This window comes from Pseudonaja textilis, chromosome 4 (assembly GCF_049901715.1).
Source record: "Pseudonaja textilis isolate UNSWEBS1 chromosome 4, rPseTex1.2, whole genome shotgun sequence".
NCBI lineage: Eukaryota > Metazoa > Chordata > Lepidosauria > Squamata > Elapidae > Pseudonaja > Pseudonaja textilis.
In genome coordinates, this window is record NC_141993.1 from 21,825,304 (window position 1) to 21,838,451 (window position 13,148).

The 13,148-nt window shown below is 40.4% G+C and overlaps 1 protein-coding gene across 10 annotated transcripts in view; it reads left to right on the forward strand.

Annotated features, from left to right (window-relative positions):
- The window catches only part of PCDH15 (protocadherin related 15), a 579,778-nt gene that overhangs the window by 407,528 nt on the left and 159,102 nt on the right, over positions 1-13,148 (forward strand). For all 10 annotated transcript variants that reach the window (XM_087932347.1, XM_087932353.1, XM_087932355.1 and 7 more), the window contains one exon: positions 1,700-1,924. In XM_087932347.1, coding sequence (XP_087788473.1) covers positions 1,700-1,924 — 225 coding nt within the window. The remainder of the gene's footprint in view (positions 1-1,699; positions 1,925-13,148) is intronic.

Here is a 13,148-nt window from a genome sequence, read left to right on the forward strand (position 1 = left end):
CTAGTCTTCCTTAATGTTATCCATTCTTTAACCCACATCAAATTTGCAGCTTGATAGTACAACTCCCAATTAGGCAGGCCAAACCCTCCTCTAGTTCTAGCATCCTGTAAGTCTCTTCTTAAAAGCTCCTGTGATATTTAAAATTCTCAGTTTGAATCAACAGGAGACACCGTGAACAATACAAGAGCTTTATTTGAATGTTTGCAAAAGCTAGCCTTCTGTGCTCATGTAGGTAGAGCCACAGAAGAGTAGTGATGCAAATGAATATGTGGTTTAAATACACTTTGAAAACCCCCACCCCATTACTGCCCCTCATCATCATTGGTTGGTTTGCATCAAATGAGTTTGGGGTGCACAATCTTCCCATGTGCGCTGTCCCTCTATTAATTTTAGCTTGACAGCTGGTTTCCTGGTATAGAATGTGTTATCATGCCAACTGATTTCCTTAGCATGATATCTGGTTTCCTGGCCTGGAATGTGCTAATAAATTTATAGCCTCATTATTTCCTTATGGATAACATTCTCCCGTTATTCCTGATAATGTTTCCCATCAGGGTTTCTGAGGTTATACAGAGATATGGCATTACTATTGCTCTTTTCTTTATAGGAATAATTCTCATTTCTCTCACTCCCAATGTTGGAGCACCTGCAACTTCTGAAGGCAGGCTGTTCCATTGATTGATTGTATAGAAAATGTCTCCTTAGTTCTAAGTTGTTTCTCTCCTTGATTAGTTTTCATCCATTGTTTCTTTCGCCTTCTGGTGCTTTGGAAAATAAGTTATCTCCCTCTTCTTTGTAGCAGCCCTGCAAATACTGGAACGCTGCCATCATGTCTCTCCAAAGAAAAAATAGTATTAAATATTAGGAGATTTTATACTAAATTAATTAACCATAATGATATTCAGTATTTTAAATCAGAAAAACTATTAACGTACCTTGAGCTATCATTAGAAATATTTGCAGCCCAACATTGAATTGAATTGAATTATTTTAGCTTTGTGCTGTTATGTTAGTCTTGACTTCTGGCAACAAAGCAAGTCACTGGTCCAACGTCTCCCAGGTAGCTTCGTACATAGGTTTCCTTATTTCTAACCTGTTGGTTTAACCACCACATCAAATTGGCTCTCAGCTATATTATTATCCTTTGTAAATTTTAACAATCTGTAGACACTATTTAAATTCCTCTTTTGACGCCAGTATAATACAATTTGATACGTTTATGGCTTCAAAACAATTCTTTAAAAAATGAAAGGAAAATGTTAACCATAACTAGAGCTTGCATTAACAATGGAGCATTTGTGGCTACCAAAACATCCCTCCATTTTTTAAGAAAATAGTCAGTCTCTTGAAACTACCAAATTTCATGAGATGTGATAATTGGATGAGAATCCAGACATTTTAATACAATTGGTGTTTTTATTTATTAGCAATTCTGCCATCACACAACATCATGCGATAATATCCAGCTCCTGAAGATAATCCTCATTCTTGATACTTAGGTTTGATGCACTCCTATAGATAAATGGGTTTGAGGGGGATAATTTTGGAAGGGTGTTTGTGTGTCTGTGTGCGCGCACGCACATGTGCGCATGTGTGTATCATGCATAGAATCAATGTTGCAAAAAAATGAGGAATGAATGTCATGTTTTAATGTTGAAATTCGTAAACCCTAAACCCTGTTCTTCATTTCCTCCTCAAGGCTAAGGACGTTGACCTTGGTTCCAATATTACCTATGGAATACGAAGTCAGGAATCACTCCAGTTTTTTGCACTGAACAAATTTACAGGAGAACTGTCACTTAAAAAGTCCTTGGATTTCGAGTCCTTTTCTGGCACAGAAGCAACATTCACTTTTTTAGTGGAAGCCTTCGATGTCGGAGGAGCGATGCCTCCAGGCCTTGCTACTGTGACTGTAAGAATAAAGGTAAGAATTATGTTCCCTTCTCCCCTTCTCTGTTCCTATAATCTATGCTCAGTGATGCTTTCAAATAAGACCCAGATGTATTTTTAAAAAGAAAAAAAATATTCCAAAGAAGACTTTTTTTCTTTTGCAATCTCGACTCCATTTCATTCATACAGACCAACTTTGCAAGAATAACTCGTTCAAATTTATAATTCATTTCATCACATAATTAAAGAACTATTTCTTGGTTCATGGATCTATGAGCTACAAAATTGAATGGGTGAATCTTTTAAAATCCCCCATAGATGGAAAGAAACACTTGACTGAAGTGGCAATATCTATATTGACTGAAGTGGCAATATCTATATTATAGTTTAAGTCCTCAGAAATCCAGAGTTTTATTATCTTTACTTAGGGACCAGCTGCTTGTATGAACTGAACTAACGTTCTAGTTTCTGTTATCATGAAGTTCTAACTTTCTCTCCACAATGTGACTAATCTGCCCTTAAAAATAGAAATGTTTCTGTTTTCATGAGTTGCTGTTCAATCCGCTTGTCTTTTTCTTGGTAGCTTTAAGTGGCTCTTCACTTGAATGTTTAGGTATATATTAGAAATGTATACAAAAGTGATAGTGAAAAAGCATGAATGGTCCACAATCATATTTGCAAATTGATATCAAGTTAGTATACAATTGATTACTTAGCAATTGTATACTGTATACATTTACTTATGTATGATCTTTGAACTAGCTGTTAATACCCATTTGTGAAATACTGAAAATTGTATCCATGTTGTCAATGGGCTTAAATATAGGTATGTTTTTGGAATGGGCTGAATGTAACATCACCTGTGAAAGTAGTGTTCTAGAATCTTTCTTATATCTGGAAGACATAAGCTTTTATTTTTATTTTTTCCCCTTTTTCTATGGTTGCCAATCAAGAAAATGCAGGCAGACTATAGGTGCTATGATTAATTTAACAAATTGTCTGAAGAAGTTTTCAAACAAAGATAATAAAAGTGCCTAAATATGTTGCAGAAGAGTTAATACATCATTCACCAGTGCCATACAGGGCTATTTTTAATGGCATAGTCAATGGAGAAATATAATTGTTTCAACTCATGCAAAATTTGTAATATGGAGACAGATTCCTGTGTATCTGCTTATTCAATAATTTTCTCAATTCTATTTCCATAGAATATCAAAGGTCCAATTTTATGGAAGATAGAACTGATTGGAATTTATTAATACTGCATTGTGTTCAATATAAAAAAATAACTAATACTGTAGAAATTCTGTTCAGATCCGTTCTTGCTACTTCTTACTCCAAATGTTGAGAAATAATTATCCATAATTGGCATTGTCCATTTTTTCCTAAATTTCAAGGCCCTTCATTTTTTCTTTTTAGATGTTAATATGGACAGTGAGCTTATTTCTTTATTCATAACAAGAAAGATGGGACCTGTGTGTAGTTTTTATGGTTCCATCGTATCTTACCATTTCACCATTCATAATTATATGAAATTTACTGGAACAATCAATAACTGGATAAACATACACACACACAGCACATATAGGCTATATCATCCTTCAGAATCATTTGGGAAAAGATGGGAAAAAGGAATCAACTGCTTTGCAGAATTATCAGTTCTCTTGCTTGCCATTTTCTTTTTTTGAAGGATGGAGAAAAGCACAAGGTAGTTGATATCAATCAATATGGAAAGCCTAGGGCTCTTCACAATAGCACAGTTAAATGCTTTCCACCCGTGTCAAGGTTGAAGATCTTGACAACTTCAGGAAAAAAAAAAAGGAAACACTGGTTCACAAAAGGATTAGAAACCAATGCTGATAAAGAATTGGAAATGTTTGCTTGAAGAGAAATATGATGGTATTTTTCAAATGCGTGAAAGGGTGGTATTAAGTCCCAAAGAAGGTTCATCCACTATCCTTATTCATACATGAGTTCAGTTCTAAATATCTATCTTGCATGATTGCCTGAGGGAAATTCTTTTGAGTAATCTTCCCTTGTTTTATTATGTATTTTATTTCCATCACTTGAGTGATGCTTGTGCTGAACATCAATTGCCAGCAGGAAGCATGGAGTATAAGGATAACTATGGCCCTCAGTTGATGTACCAAAGATCTACCGTAGAATAGTCAGAATAAAATAACACATAAAAATATGATATACACTGCTATAGAAGTGCATTAATTACCAATACAAGTATAAATCTAAAATATTTAGATGATATACATTTTAATATTTATTAAAATGTATATCATCTAAAAACAAGATAACAAGTATGTGTTAAACCTAAAGAGATAAATCAAACAGAAGTGATTATTTCTGCAAGCAGCTAAGCCTTATTTTCGCTACAGCAACACCAAATTTGGCTACTGCACAACCTGTTTATCTTTAGAAGATTGTTCAAATAAAAATTGTCTGGTCTTCCTGGAAATTTACATATTAGAAGCAGAATATAACTGTTGGAACTTTTAAAATCAAGTTTCATATGGAAGCAAATCAAGGTCTCTTTTTATTCCAGAGTGTAGAACACAGAATAGACAGTTTAAGTTACAGAAAGACACCTGCCAAATTGAATGTGAGAAGGAAAAGCTTCCTAAAAGAATGAATCAAGTTATCTAGAGAGGATGCATACAAGCAGATGATAGAAAGTCGTCTGTCAGTTCTGTTTTCCTCACTGAACGAGATTTTGGCTTGATGGCTGAACACCCCTCCCAACTACTTCAAACATTTTGGTTATTCTTTCCCATCTTAGAATAAACAATCTAGACCAAAAACTAGAATAAATGCATTTATCAAAGCTTTCTTGATCGATTCTGTATGCTTATATAAGAGAACTCCTTTCTCAATCACCTATGGCGAATTCAGGGTACACTATTTAAAAAAAAACAGCCATGTTGAAACTATTTAAAAGGATTTGCATTTTTTGAGCAAGTTTTATAGTCCTTCGACCTTTCTCAATCCCTTCACTTTTCTGAGCTGCTTAGATTGCTTATGTGAAAACAAGACAGGAAATAGCTTCATAGTTTAGATACCAACAAAGGAAAGTTACCTATCAGTGAGGATTTAGCTACATGGTTAAGTTGGGGTCAGGCCTCTAGTTAAGGCAATGATAGTATATACTAATTGGGAGTTAGAAGTTCCTTATCATTAAGCTTCTGCAAAGGAAAGTGGGCAGTTGTACTTTTGTGGAAAAAAGAAGGAAAAGAGGAGTTTCACTAAGTAAGTCTTAGTCTGCTAATTAAAGGCAAGTTCATTCACAACAGTTCATTATTGCTGGATCTGTATTTTGAAGAAACTAGGAGAATCCAGTATAAAAGCACCTACCGGTCTGTAGAGATTCTCAGTCATCCAAAATGTTTTTTGAAGACGTTTCACTTTTCATCCAAGAAGATTCTTCAGCTCTGACAGGATAGTGGGGAATGGAAGGGTTTATATTCCTTCAAAAGAAAAAACAAAGAAGTCCAGTTGCCTCCTGAAAAATCACCTTTGGGACAACCATGACCTGGATGACTGAGAATCTCTACAGACTTTTAGCTATACAATTTTGGATGAAGACCCTTTGAATGGTGTGGGAGTAGGAATGGATTTCCAGAGGAAAAATTGCAGACTACAGGAACCAGGAGCACCACTGAGGACACAGATAAACCGCCAGGTGGTTCAGTGACCCTCTAAAAGGATGCAATTGACTAGCTGTCTGCAAGGAATATAAATCCATCCATTCCCCGTTATCCTGTCAGAGCTGAAGAAGCTTCTTGGATGAGAAGTGAAATGTCTTCAAAAGAAAAAAAACAAGAAAGTCCGGTTGCCTCTTGAGAAAAAGCACCTACTCTTCATTCAGGTGATAATCTGAGTTTGCGTAGTGACTCTAAATATTATTTAACTTCCTGGAATCCTGAAATTTCTTTGATCTGATGATATTTTGGTCTTCTACCCTATGAATTTAAATGGGTAGTATAGTCTTTGGTTCACTTAATGACTGTTCAAAGTTACAATGGCACTGAAATAGGTAAGTTAGGACTGTCTTTCACACCTACAAACGTCGCAACATTCCCATGGTCAGGTGATCAAAATTAAGACACTTGGCAACTGGCATGTATTTATGACGGATGCTGTATCCCAGGTCATGTGATCACCATTTGTGACCTTCTGACAAGCAAAGTCAGTAGGGAAAACAGATTCATTTAACTACCATGTTACTGACTTCACTACTGAAGTGATTCACTTAACTGTGCCAAGATAGGTTATAAAATGGGGCAACATTCACTTAATTGTCTTGCTTGGCAACACAACTTTTGGGTTCAATTGTGGTTGTAAGTCAAGGACTACCTGTACTGGATTTCTTATATTGATACCTGGTTTGTACTTTAAATGAGGTTTTGATTCTGCAGTTGACTTTCAATCATTGTCATTTTCATTTAATGACCCCTTAATCCCTTGCGAGATGGAGTCTGGGCAACTGAATGGAGCTAGCAAAGTGTTTTAATGGCCAGATACCCTCCCTGTCACCAATGCGGAGTTCGCAGCAGATATATTCCAGTGGTGGGATGCAAAATGTTTTACACCGGCTCGGTGGGTGTGGCCTGGTGAATGCACTTTGCGTGTGCACATGAGCCAAATGCGCACTTTGTGCAGGCGCAGAGGCATTTGCACAGGTGCAGAGGTGTTCCAATTCACCTCCTGCAAGCCTGCACTCTCCCGGTCGCTTCAGCAGCTGCCGCGCAGCACTCTACTGTGCCGTGCAAAGCAGCTGTGCTTGAAAAGCAGAGGATAAAGGTGAGTGTGGGAGCCCAGGAAGGTGGATAGGCCCAACAGCAGAGTGGAGGAGGGAACCGGCTCGGTCTCCGCTGCTCATCGCCGCTACTGGCTTGGCCAAACCAGGCCGAACCGGTAGAATACCACCACTGATATATTCTTATTGTGCCTAGAGAGAGAAATATCTGCTTAGGATCGAATTCACAGCCTCCTGATTGTGAGGTGAGAGCTCCATCTCTAGGCCATCGCATCACTCTGCTGTTGGCTTTCAATGGATCTCACTAAATGCCTTTTAGGAAGCAAGTAGGATCCTGTATCTAATCTTCCTCTTTGTTAAGCTGTAGCTCATGAGAGTAAACTTTTGTCTCTTTATGCTTTTTATATTCAATACTAATATTTTTACATCAATCACTATATCCTTTTACAACCCAGAAATTATGATACTGATTCTATCATCCTGTGATCAATGAAAACAAAATTAAATATATAATAGGGTGCTTCTCTTCTGTGAGTTTTGCTCTTTGTATTAGATTGTGCTAAAAAAGATGAATGCATCCAGGACACAAAAGTCAATATTTTTGATCTGTGATATTTGGATTGAAAAATGCTCCATTTAAAGTACAGTACTCATATTCCCTTATCAGCCAGTTATTTCGTGTCAAATTTTAGATAGTAAATCTTGCCTGAAGATTTGAATAGAAGCCATGTTATAACAACTACTATTTTGCTGAAAGCATTTTTTTCCCCTGACGGTATCATCTGGGGTTTTATTGGTTCATGTACAAGACCTTCACCTTAGATGGTATGCTCTCTCATTCATTTTTAATACAATGTGTCATCTCTGTGCCTACATAACAAATAAAGATATTGCCTGGGAAAAAAGCATAAAACTATCCATCTGTTTCTTGATAGTATTGATTTCCTGTCTGAACTCTTCAGACAGTTATATTATAGGGGGAAAAAAACATAAAATTATGTTGGAGAGTATTTGCACTGAATGCTGAGTGATGTCCAGTTAAGGATATCCTAGTTCAGGGGTGTCAAACTCTATTTCAGGGCCGCATCAGGGTTGTGTTTGACCTCAGTGGGCTGGGCGTGGCCAGCACAATGTCACCTCATGTTGGGGCACCTATGGTGGCCCGAACGCTCTGCCAGCAAAAAAAGAGTCCCAAGCTCCATTTCAGGTTGCAATGGCCTCCTGCAACCCTCTGCCAGTGAAAATGGACCTTGGGAAGGCAACATACAGCCCTCATGAGCTGTTTTCAGCTATAACAGCTCCTGCAATCCTCTGCCCTCTGTTTTCACTGGCAGAGGCACCACGGGTTGGTCCTTTGCTGTTTCCAGGGTAACCCTGCTGGCCTGATCTAAGCACCTCATGGGCCAGATCCGGGCCACGGGCCTTGAGTTTGATATCCCCTGTCCTAGTTCATTGAATCAGATTTCTTATGAAGAAAGCAACATGGGACAAAATGTATACCAGCAGTTATGGAGACTGGAAATAACATATAAGCCTTTTTGAATGCCATAACCACAGCACATCCACAGCTAATTCTGGTTACCCCGAAGTCTTGGAATCTGAGCAAGGAAGCTTATAGTCTGTATTTGGATGCAAATTAACTCAGAATATAGAGCTGTACACTTGAAAGTGGGAAGAAGGCCCAAGAAAATTGCATGAAATTACTTGGGATGAAACCTAAGGGAGTTTTTTTTTTCTTAATCTTGGTTGAGAAGCAGGTACTGTTTCATCTCATATTGTCTCTTGATTGAAAACTAGATCTATACTATGATATATACATAACATTTCTTCAGGAAATTACTAACAGTACAATCTTAGATTTGTCTACTCAAAAATAGGTCTCATTGAAGGCAGTTGTTAGGATAATGGGTATAGAAATGCAGCTTAAATATGTGTTTATGCCTGAACAAAATGAACGAAATTTTCTTTTAAAGGCACTGGGCATGGAGTTCAGGCTCTCCCTCTCTCTTTTTAATAAAGTTTTAGATGTTCAGAGGTTTTATTAATCCTGTTATGGCATTCACTGATGTAAAAACAAGAAGAACAATTGTCTGTGTAATATCATACAAAGGCTGTGTCTAAATATGATTCCAAAATCATCAAATCCTTGACATGCTGTTCCGTTTTGCAATAAATGTTTATTAGATCTCATATTAGATATGAGATGTCCTAGAATCTATACATCCTTATGTCTTTTAAAATTCATTTATTTTCATTTATGTGGCTAGCATGCAGTAATGCCTTCATCGTGTCCTATCATGTCAGAGGTTAAGTCATTCCCAATATTATTATATTATTAATATTAACCACCAAATTTACTCTACATTTATACTTCAGCAACTGGTTGGCCACCAAATACACCATATTTATGCTACATTTATAATGTAGTTACAAATTTATGGAACTGTTATAATGGAGCTATAAATGGACACAACATCTAAATCAAGCAGCTTATTGTCCCTTACTGCTGGGAAATCAGAAACAAAATTGGGAAATGTTGATGAAAATTCTCAATCATCCAGATAGAGTTGTCTGGAAGTTGAGTCATGGCAACTGGAATTCTTTTCTTGATTTGAAATGTTTTGTTGTTTATCTAAATAGCTTCTTCAGTCAGAGGAGGTTGGTTAGGGGGAACTCCATATATATCCTCAGCTCAGGTAATCTGGATAGGCTCATCAGGTGAGTAGACAGAGAGTCAAATGTTCCAATTCCTAAATCCTTTACCCAGGTGGATTGTTAAGTGTGGCCTCCCTGGTGAACCTGTATAGTGTCCTTAATCTTCCTGGGGACTGAGGAAACCATGGTTTGCAAGAGGAGTGAAGGAATCCATTAATGTCAAAGTGGAAAACTACTTTGAAATCCACTTCAGTAGAAGTGGAGGCCTCACCTACAACAGTTCCCCATTTTTAAATGTTGCTCTTTTCTCAGTCCTCAGGAAGATTAAGACCACATCACAGGAACTGGAACATTCACATCCCAATGACTTTCTACCTTCTACCTATTGAACCTATCCAGATTAGGTGAGAAATGAAATCTCCGTGGAAGACATATATGAGGTTCCCCTAACCAACTTGCTCAGACTGAAGCAGCAACTTGGATAAAGAATGAAATGCTTCAAGCCAACAAGAAAAGAAGCCCAATTGCCATTATTCAACTTCAAGACAAAGCTTAGAAGTATTTTTCAGTGATACGGTTGTCCCTCTGGAATGATGTCCTATTGCAAGGGTTTTCAAACTTGGCAAGTTTAAGACTTGTGGACTTCAACTCCCAGAATTCCTGAGCTAACATGACTGGAGGAGGAATTCTGGAAGTTGAAGTCCACAAGTCTTAAAGCTGTCAAGTTGAAGACCCCTGTCCTATTGGAAATCCATCTGCCTTTAACATTGTTCATGTTATGTCCTTGGAACTGACCAAAGTTCCCAACCAAGTCCGTCTATACTGCGGGGGCATTTACAGCTCCCATTGGCTGGCTCCCTTCGACAGCCGGCTATAAAAGCCGGCTGCTAGGTCGAGCCAGCCGCTGTTCGCTGAGCATGTCTGCTTGTTAGTATGCAGACGCGACAGCCCTTTATTCCGTTGAATAAAGCCTTTACTTGTGAATGCTCTGGTTTGGTCTCTCATTCCTTAATCCATAATACTGGCGACGAGGATGGGATGGACTAACCAGAAGCATTCCATTGAGCTGAAATCACGATAGCAACTGAACCGCAGCCGCGAAGCAGAGAGCTCGGTCAGTTCGCTAGTTAGCTAAGTGAAAGTGAAGCGTCTGTAGCCGCTCGCACAGGAAGCTACAGAGAGAGAGAGAGTGAAGTCAGGCGCTGAAGCTACAGCCGCCTCGCTCGGGAAAAGAGCGCGGAATTCAAACTGCTGTCGTTTGAATTCGAAACTCAAGTGAAGCCCGGCGCTGTGTCCGCAGCCGCCTACGCGCCCAGAGAGCGCGAAATTTGAATCTCTGTCAGTGCATCCGCCAACCCCTTTCCGGGAGCGCGAGATTCAAAAGATTGCTGATAAGTCACAGCGTTACAGCAAGAGCCTCTAACGCTCACTAGTACAGAGCTGAAGTCATTGAGCCAGGTAAACCGCTGCAGCCACAGCCGCCTGCGCTCACGTGAGCACGTATTGGGCCTCGTATACCCAGAGAGAGAGGGCACTCTACCCTTGACTGAGGCGCCAATATGAACGCTAACCCAGCATTTCCGCCTTTTAAACCGGATGAAGAGAAGTGGGACTCTTATAGAAACCAGTTCAATCACTATATTGATGCCATTGGTCTGGCTGACGCAGCGGAACACCGAATAAAGTCATATTTCCTCAGCTACTGTGGAGCTGCAGTCTTCGACACCGCAACAGCCCTCCTTGCTCCACGAGAAATCAAGAGCGTTCCATGGCCAGAGCTGCTGGAAACGCTTTCAAATCATTACTCCCCTAAACCTTCGCAGATCGCGAGGCGTTTTGCCTTCCGGATGAGGAAGCAAGCAGATGGGGAATCCATTAATCAGTATATGGCCGCCCTGAGGACAGCAGCTCTCCACTGCGAGTTCAAAAATTACCTGGACGACATGTTACTCGATCAACTCGTATGTGGAGTCAAAGATTTAAAACTACAGAGGCGTTTGCTGGCCAGAAAAGATCTCAACCTCTCCCAAGCGGTTGAAGAAGCCTTAGCCGCAGAACTAGCAACCCAGTCAGCCGCTGAAATCCAAGGGACCACCCCCAAGCCCAGCTCTGCCACTGTTCACTCCGAGGAAGCGGTGAATGAAGAAGACCCCATTGAACATTCGGAAGTTCATCGTCTCAAACCCTTGAGGCAATCACAGGTAGGGGCAAGGCACAGGAACAGCAACGCACCAAAGCACATCCTGTTATGCCTGTCCTGCGGGGGTCCCCATGCCCGGACGGCATGCAGGTTCAGAAACGCCACCTGCAACAACTGCAACAAAAAAGGTCACATCGCCAGAGCCTGCCAGGCGGTACATATGGCATCGCAAAGGTCTGCGTCCTCTTACTCTCCTCCGGAGCCACCAAGGCAAGTAGAAAACTGTTATACTTGCTACCAAGCTAATCACATTTTTCTGACACCTAATAAAATCACACTTTCTATTCATTTAGAAGGTAAACCTTGTCTCATGGAGGTCGATACCGGGTCAGCGCTCTCGATCATCTCGTGGAACACTCTTAAGAAAATCCGGCCCAACCTGTCTAGGAGCCAACTCCAGAAGAGCCACCTCACCTTGAGGGACTATCAAGGGAAGAATATTACAGTACTCGGAAAAGGCAAGTTCCTCGTTAAATTCAAATCCTTTAAAGGCCATCTGCCTTTAGTGGTTGTTGACGGTACCCTCCCTAGCCTGTTGGGGTTGGATTGGTTCCCCTATCTCGGTCTTAGCTTAACGGGAGTCCATGCTGTCTCAACTTCAGACATTGACTCCCTATTTGCAGACTACGCTGATGTGTTCAGCAACGAATTAGGGTGTTACAATGGCACACCCATTTCTTTTCAGTGGACCCCAAGCAGTTCCCGTCCGTTTAAAACCGCGTAGAGAGTACCATTTGCGCTACGCCCTAAACTGGACGCGAACTGGACAAATTACTCAAACAGGGGGTGATTGAGCCCACGATTTTGCTAAATGGGAAACCCCAATTGTCACACCCTTAAGAAGGATGGCAGTTTAAGAATTTGTTCTGATTATAAGACCACAATTAACCGCTACCTACAGGTTAGCGCTTACCCAGTCCCGGTAATCCAGCACTTACTCCACACATTTGAGCCTGGCACCATTTTCGCCAAATTGGATATGTCACAGGCTTATCAGCAGTTTCCTGTTGACAGTCAAACGGCCGATTTACAAACTATTGTCACTCACAGAGGGGCATTCAGGTGCAGGCGTCTCCAGTTTGGCGTTAGTGTTGCCCCAGGCATTTTTCAGTCATTAATGGAACGAATACTCCAAGGCCTCCCTGGCGTGGTTCCTTATTTTGATGACATATTGGTCTCAGCCAGGGACAGGCCCCAACTTTTCCAAAGAGTCAGAGCGGTTTTAGACAAGTTCAGACAGCATGGCCTCAAGCTAAAAAGGGAGAAGTGTGCCATCGCCACTAAACAGGTGGACTTTCTTGGGTATAGAATAGACGCCTCCGGCATCCACCCGGTAGAATCTAAAGTTAAAGCAATTCACGAGGCACCCACGCCTTCCACAAAGTCTGAATTACAGGCTTTCCTAGGCTTATTAAATTTCTACGCTTCGTTCCTACCCCACAAAGCGTCAGTAGCCGAACCGTTACACAGACTTCTAGACAAAAACGCACCATGGCATTGGGGACCCAAAGAGGAGTATGCCTTTAAAGCAGTCAAATCGCTGCTCACCTCAGATGCTGTCCTAATCCAATTCGACCAGCGCCTCCCTTTAGTCTTAGCAGCAGACACATCCCCCTTCGGGATCGGGGCTGTCTT